At 50.8% G+C, this 23,588-nt stretch overlaps 3 protein-coding genes across 3 annotated transcripts; 1 reads left to right on the forward strand and 2 right to left on the reverse strand.

Annotated features, from left to right (window-relative positions):
• Window positions 1-266: 266 nt before the first annotated feature.
• WDR46 (WD repeat domain 46) lies at window positions 267-12,300 on the reverse strand. Its single transcript, XM_036768786.1, has 15 exons — window positions 12,163-12,300; window positions 11,002-11,301; window positions 10,532-10,615; window positions 10,183-10,295; window positions 9,923-10,010; window positions 9,631-9,692; window positions 9,241-9,345; window positions 8,963-9,113; window positions 8,646-8,781; window positions 8,102-8,201; window positions 2,294-2,607; window positions 1,606-1,700; window positions 1,285-1,380; window positions 686-799; window positions 267-534 (listed from the first exon to the last, which is right to left on the reverse strand). The coding sequence occupies exons 1-15, from the start codon at window positions 12,220-12,222 to the stop codon at window positions 400-402; spliced, it is 1,953 nt and encodes a 650-aa protein (XP_036624681.1). The 5' UTR covers window positions 12,223-12,300; the 3' UTR covers window positions 267-399.
• A 94-nt stretch (window positions 12,301-12,394) lies between these two features.
• PFDN6 (prefoldin subunit 6) lies at window positions 12,395-14,088 on the forward strand. Its single transcript, XM_036767503.1, has 4 exons — window positions 12,395-12,977; window positions 13,316-13,386; window positions 13,471-13,595; window positions 13,877-14,088. The coding sequence occupies exons 1-4, from the start codon at window positions 12,914-12,916 to the stop codon at window positions 14,004-14,006; spliced, it is 390 nt and encodes a 129-aa protein (XP_036623398.1). The 5' UTR covers window positions 12,395-12,913; the 3' UTR covers window positions 14,007-14,088.
• A 1,078-nt stretch (window positions 14,089-15,166) lies between these two features.
• RGL2 (ral guanine nucleotide dissociation stimulator like 2) lies at window positions 15,167-22,694 on the reverse strand. The gene is made up of 18 exons (XM_036768987.1): window positions 22,615-22,694; window positions 22,088-22,286; window positions 20,826-20,909; window positions 20,281-20,459; window positions 20,118-20,168; window positions 19,715-20,012; window positions 19,160-19,411; window positions 18,883-18,986; window positions 18,634-18,718; window positions 18,444-18,515; window positions 17,804-17,878; window positions 17,602-17,634; window positions 17,370-17,491; window positions 17,155-17,250; window positions 16,913-17,024; window positions 16,520-16,816; window positions 16,007-16,121; window positions 15,167-15,858 (listed from the first exon to the last, which is right to left on the reverse strand). Exons 2-18 carry the CDS (start codon window positions 22,235-22,237, stop codon window positions 15,647-15,649), a joined length of 2,337 nt encoding a protein of 778 aa, XP_036624882.1. The 5' UTR covers window positions 22,238-22,286; window positions 22,615-22,694; the 3' UTR covers window positions 15,167-15,646.
• Window positions 22,695-23,588: the final 894 nt, after the last annotated feature.

Below are 23,588 nucleotides of genomic sequence, written 5' to 3' on the forward strand. Positions count from 1 at the left end.
GAATCTCTTAGAAGAGATTGATTCAGGCATAGGTGAAAAGCCTGTCAAATTGGTCTCTTACATCTTCTCCAATCCAGGTTCTATGACTGAAGGGCTCTAGGAACCACTGAGTTGTCAGTGATTCTAAAAGTGGGAAGCTTCTGGTGAGAAACATAGGGAAGGGGGGTGTGATGGTACTCTCTCTGGGCTTAAGAGACAAACATGTTCCCACTTGGAGACAACTGCAATGCTGCTTCCATGACAAAGATGGACATCCTCATACAAAATACCACATAAAAACCCAAGTTCTTCTTTAATCCATCCCCCACCCCTGTAACCCAGATGTCCAATCCCTTTTGGGCAGGAGTGCAGGAAGGAGGGGCCGAATCTGTCCTAAGATCCAGGAAACTCGTGTTCTCCTCATCGTTTAAATCTATCCAGAGCAGAAGGCCGAGGCCCAGCAGGCTGGGGGGGTTTTGGTTTCTTCTTCTTTTTCTGTGGTTGCTCCTGGTGCTTCTGCTCCTGGTGCTGCTGAAGGCTCTGTCTGACCTTCTCCTAAAACAGAAGACAGCAAAGTATGGGAGAAAGGCCAGAAGGAGGTCCTGGGCTGGGGTAGTTTGGTGGATAGGAAAGCCTGCATCTTGTGAGATGTCCATCTGTCTTCGCTCATCCTTCACTCCCCCTCCACATCCCCAGTTGCTCTTACCCTGTGTTCCTGGTTTTTAACCTTAGTCTTCCTCTTCACCAAGTTTGCAGTTGAGCTCCGGCCCTTCTTTTTCCGCTTTGGCTGGAAGGCAGCCTTAGCCTCAGGGTCGAACCCCTGGGGAAGGAAGTGGTTGGCTTGTAAAACAATAGAATTTACTTCCTGGACATTCCCTGAGGGGACAAGGTCATTTCTCCAGAAAGGCCTCTTTGTAGGGAGCCAGCATTATTTTTGGCCTTAGACAAGAGGTAAGCCTTGGTTTGGCTGGGGCTCTGGATGGCTCAGGGATCATCCATTTTCTCTTTTTCTGAAGGGGTGGGAGAAGGAAGGTGTCTGAGACTACAGACTCGCCTCTTGGCATTTCCTGCCCACTTTCTAGTTCTTTCCTCTTAGTTCCTCACCTTTGTAGTTGATGTCTACAGATGGAAAATGTCTTCCCCAAGGTCACACAGATCTTAGGGGACAGAGCTAAGTTTTGGCCTGAAGTCTACTGACTCCAAATACAGTGTATTTTATGCACATCGAATTGCTCCTCTAAGAAGAGTGTGGAGTTGATTACATTGGGGGTGCAGATGGTAAGGGGGTATACAGGATCTTCTCACCAGTCGCTCTATTCGTTCCTTCTTCTTCTGCTCCAAAGAGATGACATCGATTTCACCCAGATTCCGAGGATCTAGGCCAATCAGTTCCGCTGGGATCTGGAGGTGTCATAAGATAGTATCATGGACTGTAATGGAAGGGGCACCCCCCCATCTTTATTCCCCACCTCCCACCCTGACACATTCCTGAACCCACCTGCCCTCACTTAGAGAGGTGTATCTGCACCCTCACCCCCATCTTAAAAACACCCACCCACCCAGACATCTCTTCTCCTTCCTCCAACAATCCCCTCAGGTAAGTCCAGAACACAGCTGTGTACTCACCTTCTCCATCAAAGCTTTCACTTCCCATTCCTGCCGCTGCTTACGGCTCCTGTAGGGGTTACTCTCCAGTCCATCAAAATTGGGCTCCCCGGCCCCTAGGAGGTGGGGAAAAGCATTTCAGAGGCAGAAAGTGAACCCAGAAACACCCTCTCCTGGTTCCACTGCCCTCTCTCCTCCTGAGGCCCTGTTACCCCTAGTGTGTGCCCTCCTATTCATTCTTCTCTACTGCCCTCCAAGGCCATCTGCTCTCCTAAATCCCTGGGCACCAGGAGGATGCTGGGGTTTACACCATCCCTCTTATCCCCTGCTCTTCTAATCTCCCATATCTTAAGCTAATTTGCAAACAGCTGGGTGGCACTGGATAGAATGCTACACCTCGGTCAGCAAAACCTGAGTCCAAAGTCTGATGATCCTAAGGAAGTCATTTAACCCGCCTTCCTCAGTTTCCTCATTTGTAAAATGGGGTTAATAACGTCGCCTGCCTCCCCAGGTTGTTGTGAGGACAAAACAACATTTGCAAAGAGCTTTGCCAACTCTGAAGCACCGCAGCAACGCTGCCTGCTATTAGTATTGGGGAACAACCTGGGAACCAGCATGCTAGTGATGCTTACACTACACCCTTTGTCTTATCCCTCCTGTTCACTGAGCAGCAGGAAGCGGGTCATGCCCTCCTCCACCCCCAGCTCACCAGGAACCAGGATGCTGGTGAAGCCTCTGCTGTGGCCTGCCCCCAGCACATCCTCAAAGGGGCAGAACTGAAGGCCGTGGACGTGGCCGGGGAGACGATGAGTCAGATACGGCTGGTCAAGGGAGGGAAAATTACCCTGCCCCTGTCCCCTCCATATGTTCACCACATCCCCCATGCCTCCGGCCAACAGTCCTCGCTGTGAGAATGCCAAGTGGCCGGCTCCCTGGGGCAGAGCCCGAGATGTCAGGGGCTGGTACTTTCCCCGAAGGTCGAAGATCTTCACCTGGTGGTCCAGACCAGACGTCGCCATGTACCTGGAAGAATCAATCAGTATTGACTGGGCATTCGTTCGTGTGCCCAGAACTGTGCCAGGCTGCTGCAGGGCACATAAAAGAAGTCTAAGACAGCTGTGAGCCTGCAGTAATCACTAAGTGTTTAATTCTAGAAACTCACCATAGGAAGAGACCACCCTAAAGAAAAGGCTTCAGGGAGGAAGTGAGGCTTGGGAGCACGGAATTCATACCTAGAAGTATCTTCAGGGATTATCTAGAACAACATTCTCATTTTACATATGGAAAAAAAACAAAGGTTCAGAGAAGGAAAGGACTTCCCTACTACTGAGCCTCTTTCTTGTCAGCGAGGATTTGAAACCAGGTCTTCTGACTCCAAAGTTTCTTTGTATCATAGGATTCTGCTGCTTGGATCTGAATCTTGAAAGATAGGGAATATCTGAAGAAAGGTTGGGAGACCAGGGCAGGTCTAGAGGCAGGGTAGTAGGATGGTTATGGAGTGAGAAAACTTGAGTAGGAATCCTGGCTCCAAAACTTGCAAGGTGCGTGACCTTGAACACTTAGCTTTCATGGCACTCAATCATCCGGTGTGCAAAACGGAATAAGTACATGATATTCCTCAGGGGACCACTGGGAGGACAGTCCCTAAAATACTCTAGAATCATAAGTCGCTATTATTATTGAGAGTAAGGGACTGAGCAATGCACTAGGAGGTAAGAATTTATTAGGAACGTGAAGTATTCAAGGGTTAATGAAAAACTCCAGGTCGTACTTAAGTCAGAATTTAAATCTGGTTAGTTACGATCACCCGCTGTTCAGTGAACCTAAAACCAGAAATCACTTAGGAAAGAACACCCTACTGATAATAACTGCTGAGAAGACTGAAAGCAGCAGTCTGGCAGAAATTAGGCTCAGACCGGCATCGAGACCACGCTCCACAATAAAAATAAATTTAAAATAGACACATGACGAATGTTAAAGAGCGCATGAGAAAAAATGACAGGAGAAGCGGATCATATACTCTTCACGGCTACAGACAGATGTATTCAGAACCAAAGGAAAGATGAAGGCAATTATAAAAGATAAAACAGATCATGTTGATTAAAACTAAAATGCTTCTGCAAAAACAAAATTAACATACCTGAGATAAGAAGGGAAAGTTCTGGGAAAAAAATCTTTTAATCAAGTTTCTCTGAAAAGGGCTTGGTATCCAAGACCTATAGACAACTCACAGGAATGTAAAACCAAAAGCTATTTCCCTAATACACACGTGGTCAAAGGAGAAGGAAGAGCGGTTCTCCAAAGAGCTGGAAACTATTAACAATCCTATGAAACAGTGGTCCAAATCAATAAATTATAAGAGAAATGCAACCCTCAAGATTCACTTTCACACCCAGCAAACTGACAAAGATGACAAAAGATGGAAATAGTCAGCGTGAGGGAGATGGTGGAAAGATGGGCACACATTGTTAGTGGAGCTGTAAATAATACAAGCACATTGGGAAAAAATGTGGAATTACGAAAATAGCGACTAAAACATCCAATCCTCTTGACCCAGAGATCCCACTATTAAGCATATGTAGCAAAATATCTTTGTGGGATTGAAAAAGTGCAAAGCATATACCCATCAACTGGGGAAGAGCTAAGTTTATAGTGCACGGATTTAACAGAGGACTTCTGTGCTGTAGGAAAATGGGGATATGATGAAGGCAGAGAAGCACAGAAAGAAACACTTCCATGAACTGAGAATGTGAAGTTAGCAGAGCCAAGAAAAAAACACACCATGTCTGTAACAACGTGCTGTGAGTGGAAACAACCACAGAACAACCAGAAGTGAATGTGGCAAAATTACGAAGCACAAATACCCTTCCTAGGTCTACACTCAAAGAGACGAAAGTGGGAAAGGACCCGTGCGTACAAAAATATTTACAACGGACCTGTTTTATTTTTTTGTGACAAAGAATTGGGGATGCCCATCAAACAGGGAACGACTGAAGAAATTACGGCATCTGTGGTAATATATGGCATATAAATATGCTTGAATTCTATTGTGCTGTAAGAAATGATGGGGATTGTTCCAGAAAAACCTCGAAAGATTTGGATGAACTGATGCAGAGCAAGGCAAGACCAATGCATAAGTTAACAACGCCGTAAAGACAAACTTCTCTCCAAGATCCAGGAATTCTGATCGATCACACACTGGCCAGCTGTCACTCTAGACGACTTAGGATAAAGCGTGCTAGCCACCTCCACACAGAGGAGTGACTGAGAGTGAAGAATGACAAGTTCTTTACTTTTGGGGGGGGGGGGGGGAGCATGGGGACATGGTTAACAAGGGCATTTGTTTTCATTCTGCAAAGTGCTAGTTTGTAATGGGTTTTGTTTTGTTTTTTTCTTTTTCTCAATGTAGGAGAAAAGGAGAGGCAGGAGGGAGACAGAATTTGGACTTTCAAAAATAAAACTGAATTTTTAAACATTTACAAAGAACAAGCATAGCCCCTAGGTAGAGATAGGAGAAGACACTTTCCCCAACTGCTTTGCAGAAGTTGAGTAGGGACTGGAGCACTGCATATATTTCCACATTTTTTAGATGTGTTGATTGGTTTTGCTAGGGTTTTAAAATTTGAGTAATTGTGAGGGAGCCAAATATTAATCTAGGACCTTAAAAGTCACAGAATTTTAGAGTTGGAACCTCATAGCCACCTAGGGCCCAAAAGGAATCCCCACTCTTACATACCAGCTAAGTGGTCATCCAGTCTCTGGCTAAAGACTTGGAATGAGGGCAATCTCCCTCCCTCGCAGGCTAGCTCATTCCACTTTGGAAGGACAGAACTCACTGTTAGGAAACATTTCCCAGTATCAAGGCTAAATGTGCTCTCTGTAACTTCTACCCAATTTTGGCTCCTAGCTCTGCAAATTCAATACAGAACATCACTCTTCCACCTGACAACATGGGCTTCATGTTCCCAGTATTCTCCTAAGCTCCGCCTCAGCTGGAGCTGAACAGAGATGGAGGAAGTCATACCAGCAAGCTGAACGGATCTGCCATTAATCTGTTATCTGATCTCGGCTGGTCCAGCAGCTGACTCTCTATCTCTCTCCCCACTATGGCTGTCCCAGATCTTTTATTCCAGATACACAGGCAATGAGGAGTAGAAATTTATCTTGCCCTACAAGAGAGGAAGGGAAAAGGGGATGGGAAGGGAGTGGGGTGACAGAAGGGAGGGCTGACTGGGGAACAAGGCAACCAGAATATACGCTATCTTGGAGTGGGGGAGGAGGGTAGAAATGGGGAGAAAATTTGTAATTCAAACTCTTGTGAAAACCAATGCTGAAAACTAAATATGTTAAATAAATAAGTTAAATTTTAAAAAAAATCTTTTATTCCCCCTAAAGCTTCCCATGCCATCTCTGCTCTCTTCCTCCCCTCTAGCAAAGACTTCACTTAATACTTTCCTCAGACAACAGAGGCCATTCACCATGAGGTCCTCTCTTCTCTATCTGTTAAAACCCCTAGCTCCCATTCTCTGTGACCCTTCTCACCAAGGCTAACCCATCCACCGGTACTTGATCTCATCTTCTCTTGTCTTCTCCATCAGGCTGCCCCCACATCATCCCCACTCTTACCTCCAGTTGATCCCTGCAGCTTACAAATATGCCTTGGCAATCTCTAAAAACTGTCCTCCAGTATTCTGCTTTTCTCTTTTTTTAACTGAAGAACAAGTGCTAGGATGCATTTAAGGAGGTAAGATACACATAAAGATTTCTTTAAAACTTGCTTTAATAAGCACATGTCAATCCCTACCTCCCACTGTACCTTTCCCCCAAATGAACACTAAAAAACAAAAAACCTCCTAACAAATATGCCGAATCCAGAGAAACAAATGCCCACGTTGGTGTGAGGCTTCTTGTTTTAAAACGCCTAGAGCCCAGGGATGGAGTGTCTTGTTCATGGAACAATTGTCACTGGATTAAAGAATTAAATGTCAGGGAATAAGGTGTAAGAAGGCTAGAAAGGTAAGAGGGGGCTAGGTTATAAAGGGATACGAATGCCAAACAGATCCTGGAGGCAAGAGGGAGCGAGTAGAGTTTATTAAGTGGGGAGGTGACATGACTGGACGTACGCTTTAAGAAAATCACTTCAGTGGCTGAATGGAGGATGGATTGGAGTGGGGAGACACTTGAGACAGGGAAAGTAAAATGGCCAAAAAAAGAGAAAAATATTTGTATTAAAGTATCTCTGATAAAAGCCTGATATCCAAAACATCGACACAACTAACAAAATACACCACCAAAAGCCATTCTCTAATGTAATGGTCATCCCTAAAAGGATTCTAAACTGTTAACAAATATAACAGAATGCCCCAAATCATTAGCAGGAAGAGAAATGAAGATCAAAATCCCGAGATTCTACCTCACTGCCTGAAACTTCACAAAAAAGGGCCTAGTCAGTGTTGGAGGGACTGTGGAAGACAGGCACATGACAGCGCTAGCGTTGGGGCTGGGACCTGGCACAGCTGCAGTGTGAAGCCGCGCAAAGAAAGTGACTAAATTGTCCACAGCTCCCTGACCTAAAGACCCCACACTAGGCCAATAATAAAGATTACTGAACTATGTACGGCGGCGCCTTTTGTAGTAACGAACAACCGAAAACTAAATAGACACCCAGTGGCTGGGAAATGGTTATAAGAGTGATGGTACATGAACGTGATGGAGGATCGCTGCACCTACCAAAAGGATGGAGGTGAGCAATCTGGACAAGGGAGGCTCAGAGGCTCTAAGGCAGAACCAGAAAGGCAGTATACACGGTGAGTACAGTTTAAATGAGAAAAGCAACAAAATAACTGAAAACTGACATCAGTTACTTCTCCTTCACCTCTTTGGAGGCAGAGGGCACTACAGATCACGTTAGGCTTTGTTTTCTCTCCTTCGTTTTTTGTTTTAAGAGAACATCCTCCACAAGGAGAAATGGGAAGAATACAATAGGAAACGTAGGCGATATAAAAACAGTATCAACTCGAAAAATTTTTAAAGGACGATAAAAACATTTTTAAGTGGATCAATCAGTAAGCCTTTAGTAAGCTCCTACTACAGGCCTGCACACATTGTGACCACCAAAGGATGTCGGGCAGCCCTTGAGAAATGTAGAGGAAAACATCCTTTGCATGTAGAGGAAATTCTTAGGTGTGCCGTGGGACACAACTTGTGCAGGCCCAACCTAAACCTAAGAGTTGAGAAAAACACACAAAGAACAGAAGGACCAGGACTGGCCCTTGAGGGGACCCTCACCATTAGGGGATGGAAAAAGCCCATTACCATAATGGAAAGACAATGATCTTTCCTCATGCCCATCACATATAACCAAAGCAGTGCCCTCCAGGAAGTACAAAAAGAATCATCTAGGAATGATAATTCACCTTTAAAATAACAGATAACCCATCTTCCCCCTTTATCCCTAGCCCTATTCAACCTCAAGCCCAAGTCTCAGACACCTGAGCCCTAACACCAAGTGACTCACGTGCCAGAGGAATCCACTGCCACGGCCCGGACTCCACCACGGTGACAGAGGATCTTAACCAGTGGCTCTTTCATGGCTGGACACCAGAGGGACACAGTGCCTGCGGGTCAGGAAGTCAGGAGTCAGAAGCAACAGAGGCCAGAACTTCACAGGGGAGAGACCTAAAGGGGTCAGATAAGGGCACAGGAGGGGTGATGATGCCTGGAGACTGAGGTTAAAGTGGTCATAGGAAGAAAAAGGGAAATATTAGGGGCCACAATGTGTGATCTAAGAGAAAAGCAAAAGGGTGTAGTAAAAAGACCCCTGGATACGTCAGAGGATGTGGGTTCTGAATCCTGATTCTGCTGCTTACTACCTGTGTGACCTCCAGAAAATCACTTAGCCTCTCGAGTTCTCAAATTGCTCATCTGTAAAATGAGGAGGCTGAACTACATGATATCTAAGGTGTGTTCCCAGCTTTGAACGTTAGGCCTATGGAATGGCCAAGGAAAAGAGCCAGGGAGGCCATAAAGCAGCAAAGGGTCGGAATGTAACATTTACTAACCGTTGCTGTGGCCAAGATGAATGACTGCATTGTGCGGATTCTGGGCCATAACATCCAGGCGCCCAGCCCGAGCCATCAGGGATGCTACAATCTTGCCAACAGACACATCCAGGTAGGTAAGGAACCCTGTCTCTGACTGGGAGGTGGAGAAAATGGGACAGGGTTAAAACCAAAGCCTCCTCCCATCCCCATCATCCTAACACCGATCCACACCCTTTCCCAGACCCTCTGCCAAACATCTCCTGCTCCACAGATGGAGAAGTCATTGCCCAAGGTTAATCAATTTCTCCTAGTTCCTGAGTATGACCAGCACTCACAGCTGTGGCCAACAGGAAGTGGAAGGGCAGGAACTCAAGTCGAGTGACACGGTCACACCTTCGGACACAGTGAAGCTCAATCCCTTGATTGTCATAGACGTGGAGCCAGCGTTTCTGAGCAACCGCAAACAACGTCTCAGAGTGCAGGAACCTGGAATCAGGAATCACAGACCATACCACAAAACGGTCTCAAGATGGGCCAGGCACCCAACCTCCCTCAGACCCCTGTAAGGTCACTGAGCCTCACCCGCTCAATGATGGCCCCTTATCCCACTGACCGTATGTCCCTCACTGCTTCCATGACATTGATTTCACACATTAATTTCTTCGTTATCCAGTCAAATGTGGCCACATGACCTCTCCGGCCACCCAGGGCAAGGTATCTGGTAGAAGAGAAATGGATGTCCCCGTGTTAGGCCCCCTAGTCCTTAGAGCTTATAATATTATCTGTTCCCCTCCTCCCCGAGCAGGAATGGGAGGACACAGATACTGGGTCACAAAAATGCATGCATAGAGGGAATTATACTGCCAAAGACACCTCACTACCCTTGGATGAGAAAATCAACCAATCAATAAATATTTGTTAGGCATTACTACGTGCCAAGCAATATGCTGGAAAAGAACATCATAAGAAAGGTTCACCATGCGAACTGGACAAAGTCCCTCACCTTCCAGTCTGTGAGTAATTGATCCTGTAGGGTCCAAACTGGTACAAGTTCAGGTCAAAATGCTGCATTAGGAAGAGAAGGGAAAGGGAGTAAGTATATATATCACACCTAACCCTACCATATGCCAAGCACTGTGCTAAGTACGGAGACTCTGAGGAGGTCAGGTCAGCCAAGCCAGGAAATCCTCCCACCCAATCCTAATCACATAACTCATCATGATACGACTGTCTTCTCCACATGACTGTCTTCTCCACATCGTCACCATCAGTTCCTTCCCATCCTTCAACCTCACCTTAGCTGCACTCGCAATGTCTACAGCCTCTACAATGTCAGACTGGCGGATTGTAGCTGTGTCTTCCCCATCCTCTCCCTCCAGGAATCTGTGAAGGAGGAGGGCTCATTGAAAAGTTCACTAGGACAATTGAGCAGAACTGAGAATTTTGGATGTGAGAAGGGGATGGGCGGGGGAGACAGGGGGACAACCACCACCACCCCAGTTAGATCCCAGGGTCTGTGGAAGGAGAAGCTGCTAAGCAAGGGCAGCTCGCTTACCCAGGCTCCTCAGACAGCAAGAGTCCGGCCCGGGCTGCACGGACACTTGTTTCCTCCTCTTCATCGGCAGCTGCCTTAAGCTTGTGCTCAGTCACCAACTTGAGGGGATGCTTCTGAGAAAATGATGAATCAAAGGTCATAGGTTATAGATCAGAGACTGAGAACCCTAAGTCTTCCTTCTCAATGACTGTGATGGCCACTAAGAGGACAGTGAATCAACAATGACGAATGGGAAAATGAAAGGTCATGGGTCAGAGATGAAAGACTGTCAGCTTCAGGTATTCTTTCTCAATCACTGATGGACATTAAGGCCCTCCCTCAACTGCTCCTCCTCAATGTGCCCTCTTACCTTCACCAATTTAGAACTGCCTCTTCGGAACTTATTCACAGCATTCTCTGAGACCGGGGCTGGTCCTGGGAATGGATCTTGAGCCTAGAGGTGATGAGATGAAGTTTTGCATCCAGGATGGTCTCCCTTCTACCCTCCCTCATGCTTTAATTACAATGACTCACATTTACAGAGTACTTTGCAACCCAAGATCTAGATAACTTTCCAGGGTGAAGAGCTATTGAGGCAGAAATTTAGACTAATTACTAATTATTCCTCTCCAGCCCCTTTGCTTACTCTCATCTTGCCCTGCTGCCTTAATCCTCCAAACAGATCCTGCTCTTTCCCCTCCAACCACAAAATTCACATCAAAATATCTCAGAAAGTGACAAGGGCATGAGAGGAAGACCAGTTAAGGGCTGGTGAGATTCTCCCAGTTTCACCCACTGACCCAGGGACCATGGCTCCCTGCTTCCCAACCTGGATCTTACCCCAGACAAGGTCTGACTTGGTCTCAGCTCCTGTTTATGAGTTGGCCTCAGATCCTTCTTTAACCTCAGATGCTTCAGGTTCTGCTTTGACTTCAGATCCTTCTGATTCTGCTTTGCCTTTAGATGCTTCTGGTTCTGCTTTGACTTGAGTGCCTGTATCTGCTTAGACCTCTTAGATACCTTGGCACCCTTAGGCTGGGGCTGATCTTCCCTCTTCCTCTTGGTCCCCCTGGTAGGTGCAGGGTCAGATGGGAGGGGATTGGCTCCATCAATTTCCCCTTCCCAGTAGCGTCGAGGCTTCTGGAAAAATGAGGTGGAGATGAGCGGGGAACAAACAAGATGCATGCTGGACCTGGCCAGACCAGGCCCCAGACTCTTTCTCACCCCACAACCAAATCATGTCCAGTCAGGACGTGACTCCTGGACATTGAAGACTTAAAAGAGCTAAAATTTTGGATAAAATTGTAAAACCTGTCCTATTTTGCTTCCTTGCTATGCAAATATGTTGCATGTCTTACACTTCGCTTACAAAAGGTGAACTACTGATATCTATACAGAATTAGCCAAAAAAAAAAAGCCACTTAAAAACTGTACCAAAAAATGAATTCTAGCATTACTTGCGATTAGGTAATCTTCCCCTTATAATACAAGCAAAAGAGACTTTAATTCCATTTGCAACGACATAAATTTGTGATTATGGATTCTCAACACTTGTAACCGTCAAAACAAAAAGCCAAAATGAACACGGATATCCAAACGGACAGCTTGTTGCCTTGTCAAAGACAAGCCAGTAATTTAACGCCTCTTACTCAAGCTCAGCAGTAACAGCCTCCACGTATCTTTAAAAAACAAAATCATCTTCAGCTGGCTTATATTTTAAACGTACTGTATTAGTGTGTATTGCGTTCAGAAAGAAGCACCCATCTGATTTTTAATATTTTGCCAGCTGGGTTATGAATATTTTACGCCTTTAAAAGCATTTTTCTAAGAAGCGGCCTATAGGCTTCAGGAGCAGTCTGCCGGAGGAGTGCACGACGCAAATAAAATTAAGAATTCCTGATTCGCACTAATAAGGAGGGACGCCCCTCAGAAACAAGATGGTCGTCCATGGTCCCTCCCGCTTACCCCGCCGGGATAGGGGGCACCCTGAGCACGCAGTACCTGCTTCTTGCCCTGAGCCTTGACCCGGGCCCCGCTGCCCGGCTTCGGAGCCGCTTCCATGCGCCCCGGCCCCCCAAACTCCTTCAAGACCCACGTGCGAACGCCGCTCCACAGCCCCACGATCAGCCAAAGACAGATACCGGAAGTCTTAGTTGGAGTGGGCGGAGCCTGAAGGCTAGCCACCAATCCTAGACAGTCGTCCTGCGGAAGTCACGTTAGGTAAAGTTGTATCAAACAGGCGGCGACGTCGGACACCGGCGGGGGACCGCGACCTGCCGGTAAAAGATGAGTAATCGCCTTGAGGGATGAAGCTGGCGAGCCAGGGAGGGCTTCGAGAATCGGCAACAGCGCCGCCTCGTCTTTTCTGGAGGCTCGTGTTCCGCCGCCGAATCCGTTCGAGGGACCGGGCTTTCGGGCGGCCCGGCCTCGGTGCTCGGATGACCGGACTACATTTCCCGGCGTGCCCCGTGCCCGGGCTGTCCTTTTTCCGCACGTCACTTGCCATGTGCCTCTTGTTTTCCCAGCATCCCCTATCTACTTCCGGGTTCGGGAGCCGTGATAGGAGAAGGTGCGGGAGCGCTGTGTGTGGCTCGGGACCTTTCTTCGGCTCTGGAGGGTTAGGGGCGCGTGTGGGGGCCGAGGCGGGCCGGAGGAGGCACGGGGCTGTGGAGAGGGCAGTGCCAGGCTGCCGGTTGTGGAGTGACGTTCTCCCACGCCTACCGGCCGCGATCCCCAGGCCCTTCTCCACGCCATGGCGGAGGTGATTCAGAAAAAGCTTCAGGGGGAACTGGAGAAGTACCAGCAGCTCCAGAAGGGTGAGTGAGGAGGGGCCCGGACTCGGCGCTTCTCCGCCAGCCGTCAGAGAAGCTCCCAAAGTGACGCCACCCAGCCAGGGTCCACGTGCCGGCTGTTGTCACCGCCTTGGGGTGTCGCGCTGGCCATGTCCTCTCCCCGTCCGCCCTCCCTTCCCCGCCCGTGGCGCTCTAGGGGCGGGCAGTGAGAGCTTTGGGTTTGGGTGAAGGGCTGCTTCATCTGCGCTTGACCCCACCCACCATACCGCTCTTTGATTTGTTGGGGCTGGGGGGGCTTCAGGTTGTCCCGTTTCTTTTCCGTTTTACTTTCTTGGCTTCTTCCCCATTTCTTCCCACCCCAGACTTGAGTAAGTCTATGTCGAGTCGGCAGAAGCTGGAGGCACAGCTGACAGAAAACAACATCGTGAAGGAGGTGAGAGGCCCGGCTGGGAGGTGCCAGGGAGCCGCGGGGCGCCTCAGGCGTTCTGGGTCTCCAGCTGTTTCTCTCCATCCCCAGGAGCTAGCGCTGTTGGATGGATCCAACGTGGTGTTTAAGCTGCTGGGCCCAGTGTTGGTCAAACAGGAACTGGGGGAGGCCCGAGCTACTGTGGGCAAGAGACTGGACTATATCACAGCAGAGATGTAAGTGTTCTCCTCCCTTCACGCCCGGCGTTGGCATCGAGTCTATCCTACCTCAATGTGATTTTCGTTGCGTTTCATCTTTACGTGCGCTTCAGCCTCTTGTTTCTTCTTTTCTTGTTCCCCTTTAATTCCATCTGTCCCCGGTAACGAGTCGCATTAATTCCTCGTTAGCTTACTAATCTGCTGGACAGTTGGCTAAGCCCTTTCCCTCCCTCCCCCCGACAAACTTGTGAAGCAGCTGGCATGATTGTCTTTTTTGTGTTTTCCCCGTTTCCCTTTAGTAAACGATACGAATCTCAGCTCCGAGACCTGGAGAAACAATCTGAAAAACAACGTGAGGCCCTGGCTCAGTTGCAGCAGGAGTTCCAGCGTGCCCAGGCTGCCAAGGCAGGGTCTATGGGAAAGGCTTGACCTCCCTGGTTGGGGAGAGAATGAAGGAGGGAAAGACTGTGGGTTACCTGCACTGTGGCAAATAAAATGTGAAAACACCTGACCCGTCTTGTTTTCTAACCACCCCGTTACATTATTTTCGTCCATTCTCCTGCCTTCCTTTTTCCCCCCTCCCCAATCTTTGTACCAACCATAGTTCTACCTTAGTTCCTTCCATATAACCTCATTTCTTTCCTAGTGGATGGGGATCCTAAGTCTGGTTAGAAGCTGAAGTTGCAAACTTTCACCCATACTCCCAACTCTCCAATCTGTTAGTCTAGCTAGTATAATCAAACATTACATTAATATAGAAGTATGAAGCCCCTATATGGGAGAGAAAAAGGCATTTAAAATATAGCCTGAAGAGGCGGATAGATTTTTTGACCACAAACACAAGAAATGTCTTATGTTGTACAACAGTCACCATGGTGAAGCTATGATTGTATTCCGTGCTCTTAACCCCAAAAGGTTAGTGTTCTACCTAACCTTACCACACAAGATTTTCGTAAAAATCTAATTTTGGAATAGGTATAGGTAGAGAATTGGTAGTTATCTAGTCCATTTTAACATTCCTAGAGGGGTAAAACGAGTTTTCAGTGGTCCTCTGATTCTAACTCTACTTTCTGCTGCCTACCCTTGAACTAAAAGGTCATGTACATACACAAGACCATTTTAAGTGTACACTAACAAGGGTGCGTGCACTGTTGCGTCCAAACATCCTCAGTAAAGTGCTATTCAGAAATCTGAGTTGAGTTTCCGCTTTTTGGCTTTACAAGTTCCGTTAGTTGTATATTTTCTCATTAGCTTGTTCTTAAAACTTGCTTTTTCATATTTGCAGTTAGGAGAGCTATTTGGTGCTCAGTATGAGTTTTGGGTGTGTGATAGAGATCCAAGTTGGATGACTGTAGGTAAGGACAACACACTTGGGGCCTGAGTTGAGGGATGAGACTTTAACTATAGGAAAGCTTTTTAAATGATGGCATTTGTGGAGCTGGTGGGCTGAACATGAGTTCTTGGGAAAATTAGAACATTACTCCTAAACCCTCTCACTTGAAACCCTTCCATGGAAATGGTAGCTGGCATGAACCTGGGCTTGGGCCCATGAGCATCTAAGGTATACACACAGATTTTGGAAGTCAGGATGAATTGGGGTCATGTAGTGTATTTATTATTTTAGTGTTGTCACAGCACAGGAGTCCCTGGCTGGGGGGTGGGGGGGTCATAGAGAGAAAGGGGGCCCCTGTAAGACCTTCCTTCTTTCTCTCCCCTCCCTCCACCCATTCCTGGTACTCAGAGCCTCTAGGCTATGCCCCTTTCAAGCCTTTCCCTGGCCCTTTGCATTCTGGGTGTGACAAGCAGAAAAGAGTCAGGGGTGACAGTGTGGCATAAATAAGGCAGAAGGTAGGAGCCCTGAGAAATGTGACCTGTCCCTGTCCTGCCAAAATAGCCACAGAAATCCAAAGTGACTGTCCAACCTGTATAGCTGCATGGTAAAAACCTAGTGCTGCTCCTTTCTTACCAACCATACAAGATGACTGTCCCAATCCAATGTGGTTACCACCATTCAAGATGGCTAATATCCAACAACATAGTTCCCATGGCTTGTGTAAAACACAGTTTCCTCAGAACAGCGCCCGAGCAATTTTTCGTCCTGTGGCCTTGATCCTGGGGAAGGATCCTCCTCCTCCCTCATTGGGAGGATTTGCAGGGGTAGCAGGTCCACTGGAGATCCCTGGAGGCGCTGAAGGGGCTCGCCGCCGATGCCTCAACAGGAAATCGCGAGAGGCACCATCCATGGCGTAGAAGACATTAGCTGATGCTGGAATGGTCAGTTCTGGAATGGTCATCAGAAGATAGACATAAGATCCGAGTCAAAATGTAAAAGCAGAATGAATTATTCCGAATCACTGAGGTTCCCAATGACTGAGCCCTTCTCTCCACAAGACTCCTTGTCTTTTAACCCTCCCTCTGTGACCTCTGACCTCGATCGCCTGGCAGCAGCTGCACCAACTCGTACTCGGCAGCCATTGCTGGATCCCGGTTATTTTTTTTCAGGACACAACTGATAACACTTGGAGCCTTGTCCTGGCTTGTCACCTGGGGGCAATCAAAGAACCAGACTAGTTGGGCCACTAGTGCCCGAATCTAACATGAACATCCATACCCAAGACACTCATGTGTAGAGGAAAATCCAACATGGTGACCATGATCTGAAATGGGCCAGTGATCTCCAAGGGACTGCTCACAGCGCATCTCGGAGATACAAGGAATGCTCTGATCCCCAACAGCCCCCTAACCTTTCAGAGTTCCGATCATTCAATAAGAGCTACCCAATGTCCCAGGTGACTGCTGATATTCAACGGCCAACACAATAAAAGATTACACCTAATGTAAAAATTGCTGCAAAAAATCTAAGACGGCAGACAGAATCAACCAGAGTCAACCTCATTCCATATTTCTCTTCAACCCTCTATTAGCGTCCAGGTTCCCCTCACCAGTATGCTCTTGTAGACACTGCCATCCTCTCCGAGCTCCATCTGCACACGGATGATGCGACAGTCAGAGGCCCCTGGTCCACTTCCCCGCCCATTCCCAGACCCTGTCCCAATGGAAGTGCCCTCCCCTGCTCCACTGCTAAGAGGGGAGCCACAGGAGGCAGAGCGGCGGTGACCTCGGGGGGGCCTGGGAGAGTGGGCTGTTGGGGAGAGGAAACCAGGATCAGCAGGAGTGTGGGAGGAAGGAGCCCCATCCAGGGCAGAGTCCAGAGAGGAAACAGATGGCCATTTCATGTGCTGGGGACAGATAAGACATAAAAAAGTCAATGGAAGAAGAGTGGGGAAGACACACAGAGGGAAGGACAGTACCAAGGTCTAGGATCAGGGTCTCACCTGGGCGAGTCGACTGAGCAAGGGGGCAGGAGAGGCACTTGTGGTATCCTCCCTCAGAGCAGGCTGATCCCAGGAGACAAGGGGAGTGGGACCACCGACGGATCCCAGTACACTGTGGGAAAGAGCTGGAGAGGTTAGAGAGAAAAACTTGAGAGTCCCCTACCAACCCCTTCTAGAGGCCACTCTTGCGATTCCATATAAACAGCCTCCCCCAACTCCTATCCTTTTCACCCTCCTCTCACTCTGTCCAGTGAGAGATGACCAGCGTGGGCCGAAGTGTCCGGGGAGCAGGGGGATCACTGACTCCGGGTGGCTCTACTTCACAAGACACACGGTGACTGGTGGAGGTTCAAAGGAGAAAGGTCAGAGCCTGCTACCCCAAACACCTCCCAATGTTAAATATCCCAGTCTCTGGCTCTCTTCTCTTTCCCAAGCCTCCATTAACCAAGGCAGTCACCTTTGAGCCTCTGTCAAGGGCTGGAGCCCCTGAAGCCACTGCTGGACATCAGGGTCAGGGCGGAGGTCATAACCTCGACATTCATCCTGAAGACGTCTAAGCTCAGACAGGACAGAGAATTCCTGTAGGAGGTACCGCAAGAATGAGGGACTACTGAGACTGAGGGAACCCGAGGCCAACATCCTCATCCCTTCCCCGGGGAGCCTAGACATCCAGCCCCGCTCCTCATTACCTTCCTCCTCTTGTCAAAGTTGATGTAGCCATTCTGGTGGGGGAAAAAGGGAGGAAGGTGGAAAAATGAAAACCTTATCCTAGTTTCCTAAAACTTAATTCCTGCCCCACCTCCAAACACACATAAAGAAACAAAAGCCACTCTGACCAGTTTGTCACCACAGAGGTACTACCCTCCCCCCACTCCAGCCAGGAACACTGACCTCCAGCTCATCCCTGGAGGCTGCATCCAGCATCACAAGATCTTTCAAGAAGGTGCCAAGGTATGGGACCACACCCTGAAGGCAGGAGGCAGGAACCACAATTTAGCTACCTTCCCAGTCACCTGGGTTGCCCTCTTGGGGTAGAACATTTGCCCCCACCATCACTTTGTGCTTTCATTATAATGATGATGAAGTCATGTTTCTAGTGCTTTACAATTTAGGAAACATATTCCTCACAACCCTAAGGCAGAGAGCACCGACAGGGATGGGGCAGGGACTGGATTTGTGATTTCAGTGGCATAAGGAATTCCCTCCCAGATGAGGGAGGTCCCTCTACCAGTGCAGGCCGGCCTCTTCTCTACACCTCAAAGAGTTGCCTTGAAGGCTGAGGTTAAGTGACTTGCCCAGTATGTGTCAGGAGCTGGCACTGACCCCAAGCTTTTCTGGCTCAAGGCCAGCTCTCTACTGCCTCTTAGTGTTATTATGTATCATTTTAAAAATGAGCATTGTGGGTGTTGGAACTGTGGGACTCCCAGTTCAGCGTCCCTTCTACAACATCGAACTGGGTTTCTCCATCTGTCTCCATTTGGGTGCCCTCCCTATCAACCACCTTGACCTCCTTATTCTCCCAGGCACTCACCCCACCCTGAGGAGGCACATTTCTTATAGGCTTCTTGGTATTTGGCTCCTGTGGGGGAGTCACCTTCACCTCCTGGAAGAACAAAATAGGTTGGGAGGAATGAGGGAGGGAACTGGAGGATGGGATTTGGGGACTGGCATTTGAGGGGTCAGGAAGGAACAGTAAAGGAAAGAAGAGATAAGGGAATTACCTGCAGTAAAAGCTCCCGGCTCTGGGAATAATTGTCTTCCTCTGAGAAAATGTGACAGAGGCTGGAGAAGAGGCGGAGGCTGTCCCTGGTTAAGAGAAGGGGAGAGCCCCTGAGAACCCTTTATCTTTAATCCTCCTAAAATCCTCAGGATCCACGCCTTACAACCACCTCCTCTTCCTCAGAGGGGCATACCCAACTTTCATGAATCCAGATGAAGAATCTACCCCTGCATCCATTCCCCACAAATACCTGGTTATCTCTCCCCAGGCCAACCGGAGCCTGTGGACAGGACTGGACTGAAGGGCAGACACGACAGCATAAACGGATGAGAAATTCCGGAGAAGACGGCACTCCTGGTGGGAAGGAAGTTGGTCATTTTATCTTGTGTCCAGACTACAGAATTCTTGGCTCCAATTCCTCAGGCCAGGAAACCTTATCTCCATCACCCTGGGTTTTTGCCTCTGATCTCTTCTTGCTCTATGCTCACACTCTGGGTGTCAACAGCATTCCCTACAGTTCCTCTCACCTCTGCCACCCGGATCCATTTCTCCAGAAGCCTTGCCCTCTGGGGGGGTCGGAGAGGCCGGATGTTCACCTCCTCAAGTCCCTCTCCAGAAGCTGTAGCTCCCAAGACAGAGCTGACCACAGCTCCAGCCACCTTGTTGAACTGAGTAACTGTTGCTCTGACAGAAGGGCAGAGGTGGGAGTGACCAGGTCGGTCCCTGTGGCCCCATATTGCCCCCAGGCACTGAGAAGGGACCAAGGAGAGGAACAGCTCCTGGTGGGGCAGAGATTGAGAGGTCAAAGGTTATGGTTGGGGGACAGTCAAAGAGAAGGGAACATGGAGAGGTGAGGGTCAGTGTTCCAGTAATCTTGGGTTTGGAGACCTCAGACGGCCAATGAATCAGTTGTCATGGAGTTTATACGGATGTAGACAGGGTTCAGTAGGAAAAATCAAAGACAGGGCAAAGGATTGTTATGGGAGGAAGGATCAGAAGCAAGGGAAGGATCAGGAGTAAAGGACAATTTAGTGAGGGGTCATTCAGGGGAGGATGGGAGAGGTCGGAGGTCAGGGTCTCACCGCATCCAGCAGGGTCAGCTGCTCGGCCAAGTGGTCAGCGAGGAACACCAGGACATCCGTGGGGTCAGCAGGGGGATCGCCAGGGGGGGCCAGGGGCTTAGGAGGGTCAGGGGCTGGGAGGGCCACCCGGGATCGGAGGTCTCGGATGAGATCAACGATGTCCCCCCCAACAACCCCCCCTGCTGCATCCCCTGTCCGTAGCAGGAATCTCTCAAGCCGGTCAAGCTGACCCCTGACCTCAGAGCCAAAATCCTCAGGGTGAGAGGTCAGCCAAGTTGACAGAACAGAGATGGCTAACCTGGGGGGGGGGAGGGTATCAGCCTGGTGTAAGAAATCAAGCTGGGGTCAAGCCATAGCTAGGGTGGAGTGGGATCATGAGGTCAAAGGTTCAGGGGTCACTCACCCTCTTGTCCTCTCCAAATCACCACTGGGACTGGACTCTAGAGCCTCCAGTCTGGAAAGAAGAGAGAGAAGTCCATCTGCCCATCCTACCTAAACACCCTGTGGCGTCTGACTTCTCTGGCCAGGCGACTCCTCAGACACTCCAATCTCCCATCCCCCCTGACCTGTCAGCCAACAATCCAAGTACGGTGGGAGTGGAGGTGAATGCCCTGTGAGTGGCCAAAAAGGTCGGCAGGAAGGTCACGTCAGACCCCGACGTCCGGGTGTCCAGCAGATGTCTGACCAGAGCAGATAGAGTCCCAGCCCGAAGTCGGCGGGTAGAGCGAGGTGGGGGCAGAGGAGCCTGCAGAAGAGGGGAAGGGGTCACTGACTCTTCACCTACTCCACTCCGCCCCGCCCCCCCCCAACTCACAACTGATAGATTCAAACTAGCACGTGGTCTCTGAGGAACTCTAGGATATCTTGTGGGGTCGGCAGAAGAGCCACCAGGTGCCTTGGGAGGGTCAGATGGGGGGGGGGGGGTACGAAGAAAGAAAGTGAAACTCGAAGAGAGCGTTTGTTGCTCAGAAGAAGAGAATCGGCGGCAGAGCAGAGACTAGAACGAAGGTCTCTTGGCTCCAGCTTGGCCGCTCTTTTTAGGAAGTTAGATTGTGGGAGAATACGGAGCAGAGGCACAGGACAAGTCAGACAGGAGGGTCTCCCCACTCACCAAGGGATCGAGAGGCCGATATTGACGACTTGTGACAGTGAAGGTGGCGTCATCCTCATCTTCGTCCCAGACAGACACTGGGGCCTGGAAAGGGAAGGAGTGGGGGTGGGGGGGACAGCGAGCACCGACTCATCTCTCCCCTAGAGACCGCGCTGCCTCCCCCTCCCCAGTCATCCCGTTTCACTCTCAAAGTGTGCTCCATCACCTGAGGAGGGGGGCAGTACCAGCGGGTTCGGGGAGTGGGAATGGTTGCGGACCTTCCATCCCCTGCCTTGGGAATGAAGCAGCCCCCCCCAAGCCGCCTCAGTGCCCGGCGAAGAGGGGGGGGCTGCAGTGAAGGGGGAGGCTGGGTGCACAAGCCCAGATCCTGGGGGGCCCTCCCTCCCGGAGCAGAAGCCCAAAACAGTGGCAAGACAGAGGCAAAGAAACAGAAAGCAATGCAGACACCGAGTTACATAGTTTCGCTTCTATTCCTCCCCTCCACCCCCCAATCGAGGCAGTGTCTGAGTCTGGGGAATGACCCTGTCCCCTCCCCGGTGAGATCCCCCCACATTCTCTGTCTCTCCTTCCTCCCAACCCCCAAGGACCCCTTCCCAAGGCAGCTGCTCCGATCCTAAGACAGAAAGGAGAAGGGGAAGTGGGGTTAGTTGGGAGCTGAAGAGGGGGAGGAGACGACTCAAGGGTCACGTGGCCCCAGCCCCTCCCCCGCCCAATCTCGAAAAACCAGCCCAGCAGGTCACAGCAGTCTAACCCAGCCCAGGGACCCAGGAGTGCAGGCCCTGAGGCCCCACACACAGCTCCCGGCCACCACCTTCAATCCCCAGAGAAACTCCGGCATCTGACACTCCACCACCCAGACACGCGGCACCTCCACCTCCACCTCCCCCAGCGGGCCTCGGCTCTGCCCCTCCCAGGGGAGGAAGCTCCCCGGCCTTTCCCCCGGGCTTTCCCCTACGGCTTAGGGGAGGGGTCACGAATCTGAGGGCTTCCTCCCCAATCCCAGAGCCAGAGGATCAGGTTACTGTGGAAACAAACCCCTCCTCCCCAAACAACAACAAGGGAGACAGATGCCGCAGCAGCTGGGCAGAGGGACAGAGGGACCCACGGGGGGAGCAGAAGGGAGGCAGGCAGACAGGTGGGGACCCGGGGCCTGCTGGAGCCACAGAGGCAGAACCAGGGGCAGACACGGGAGAAAGAAGAAACCTACATAAAGGGGCACTCGACCGTGCGCACGTCGCTCTCCAGCTACCCCCAAGTCTCACCTCTTCCTCTTCCTCCTCCTCCTCTTCCTCCCCGCCCACCCCTGGGCCCCCGCCCCCTTCGGGGTCCCGGCTCCTAAAGCCGCTCAGCACGACTCCCCCAGGGGAGGCCCCTCCCGAGTCCAGCAGCAGCCGCAGGGGCCTGGGGAGCATGGCTGAGATAGGGGCTCAGGGAGTCAACGGGGTCGAGCCATGGGGCCGCCTGGGAGGAAACAAAGAAGGGGGGGCGTCAAGGGGGGGAGGGAGCACCAGGGAGGAGCTGGGGAGGGAGGACGAGAGGTCGGAGCCAGGCTCGGGGTGGACGAGTTCATTGGATGCGGGGAGCCGCGGGGATGGGGGCGCAGTGCCGGCGGGCGCTATGCCGGAGTAGGGGACCGGAGCGGAAGGCTCGGGTGGGTGCGGGCTGGGCAGGGACTCGTGTAGGGGCTGGTATGTGGGGAATCTGGAGGGAGGAGGGCGGAGAAAGTTTGGGGGCCGAGCCAGAGGAGGGGACAGCGTCCGGGCGGAGAGGGGGGCTCTGGGGCTCTGACCTGGCTCCGGGCGGGGCAGGGGCGGCGCGGGCCTCGGGGCAGCTGTTCCCGTCGCTCTCAGGCCGGGGCCCCGAGTCCCCTCCCTGTCTGTTCCGCTCCCCCCCCTTTCCGCTCCTCCTCCCCCTCCCTCCTCCTTGCAGGCGTCCGCGCGCTCAGAGGGCAGGAGTCAAATAGGGAAGGAAGTAAAGGACAGGGAGGCGAGAGGGGGAGGTGTGCTGAGAGCCCGGACATTGGGTGTATGGTGGGCGGGGGGCTGTCACCGCATCGGATAGCCAGGCATCCAAGACCCGAAGCCTTTCCTCTTTGGGGAATCCGGCCCCGAGTTCTGGTTTTTACGCCCCACCCCCACCCCCGTCCAATTAGGGAAAATGACAAGGGTCCTTGCAACCCTTCCGAGCCAGGAGCGTTATGGACCGGGACTGCCTCCCGCTAATCCGCGCCGCCTCTCTTCCTCTCTCTTATTAAGGAATGGGGCGCAGATGGAATCCAGTTCGGGTTTTCCACGAGGCTCACGGGGTTTGGGGTGCGGGGAGGGGGGAACGTTCGCGTACACTACCACGTCCCGTTCCGGATCCCCAGGCTCCGGGATTTATGCTCTCCTGGGCCGAGTCCCCTTTGGAGCCGGGCTAGCCCGTTCGCCTGGGTCCTTCCGCTCTGTGCCTGTTTTTCAAACGTGCACGCTATTGAGGGGTGCAGGTATCTGATGTTAGTGGGAACCTGCCGCGGGAGTGGCTGCGGCAGAACCGTAAGGAAGATGGGGCTTGGTCCTGGCGCTGGTCCACCGCCGTCTGGGGTCCAGAATCTTAGCTCCAGTCTGCTACCAGCCGGAACCTCCCCCCCTCACCTGAGGAGGGGGGTAGTACTAGCGTGTAAGGGGAATGAGAAAGGTTGGGGACCCTGCATCCCCTGCTTTGGGAGTGAAGCGGCCCCCCTCCCCGAAGCCGCCTCAATGCCCAGCGAAGAAGGGGGTGCCG

The sequence above is a fragment of the Trichosurus vulpecula genome, chromosome 7 (assembly GCF_011100635.1).
Source record: "Trichosurus vulpecula isolate mTriVul1 chromosome 7, mTriVul1.pri, whole genome shotgun sequence".
Taxonomy (NCBI): Eukaryota; Metazoa; Chordata; class Mammalia; order Diprotodontia; family Phalangeridae; genus Trichosurus; species Trichosurus vulpecula.

Bases quoted from the DNA above. Each gene is read 5' to 3' on its own strand.
- WDR46 (XM_036768786.1), bottom strand. From the start codon at position 12,222: ATGGAAGCGGCTCCGAAGCCGGGCAGCGGGGCCCGGGTCAAGGCTCAG. The intron at 9,693-9,922 runs GTGAGGTTGAAG...TTCCTAATGCAG, and splicing joins ACATTGCGAGTGCAGCTAAG to CATTTTGACCTGAACTTGTA. The intron at 800-1,284 runs GTGAGAAGATCC...TTCCTTCCCCAG, and splicing joins AGGAACGAATAGAGCGACTG to GGGTTCGACCCTGAGGCTAA.
- PFDN6 (XM_036767503.1), top strand. From the start codon at position 12,914: ATGGCGGAGGTGATTCAGAAAAAGCTTCAGGGGGAACTGGAGAAGTAC. The intron at 12,978-13,315 runs GTGAGTGAGGAG...TTCCCACCCCAG, and splicing joins GTACCAGCAGCTCCAGAAGG to ACTTGAGTAAGTCTATGTCG. The intron at 13,596-13,876 runs GTAAGTGTTCTC...GTTTCCCTTTAG, and splicing joins GACTATATCACAGCAGAGAT to TAAACGATACGAATCTCAGC.
- RGL2 (XM_036768987.1), bottom strand. From the start codon at position 22,237: ATGCTCCCCAGGCCCCTGCGGCTGCTGCTGGACTCGGGAGGGGCCTCC. The intron at 17,635-17,803 runs GTCAGTGTTCCT...TTCCCCCACCAG, and splicing joins CCTCCAGGGATGAGCTGGAG to AATGGCTACATCAACTTTGA. The intron at 16,817-16,912 runs GTGAGACCCTGA...ATCTGTCCCCAG, and splicing joins TGCTCAGTCGACTCGCCCAG to CACATGAAATGGCCATCTGT.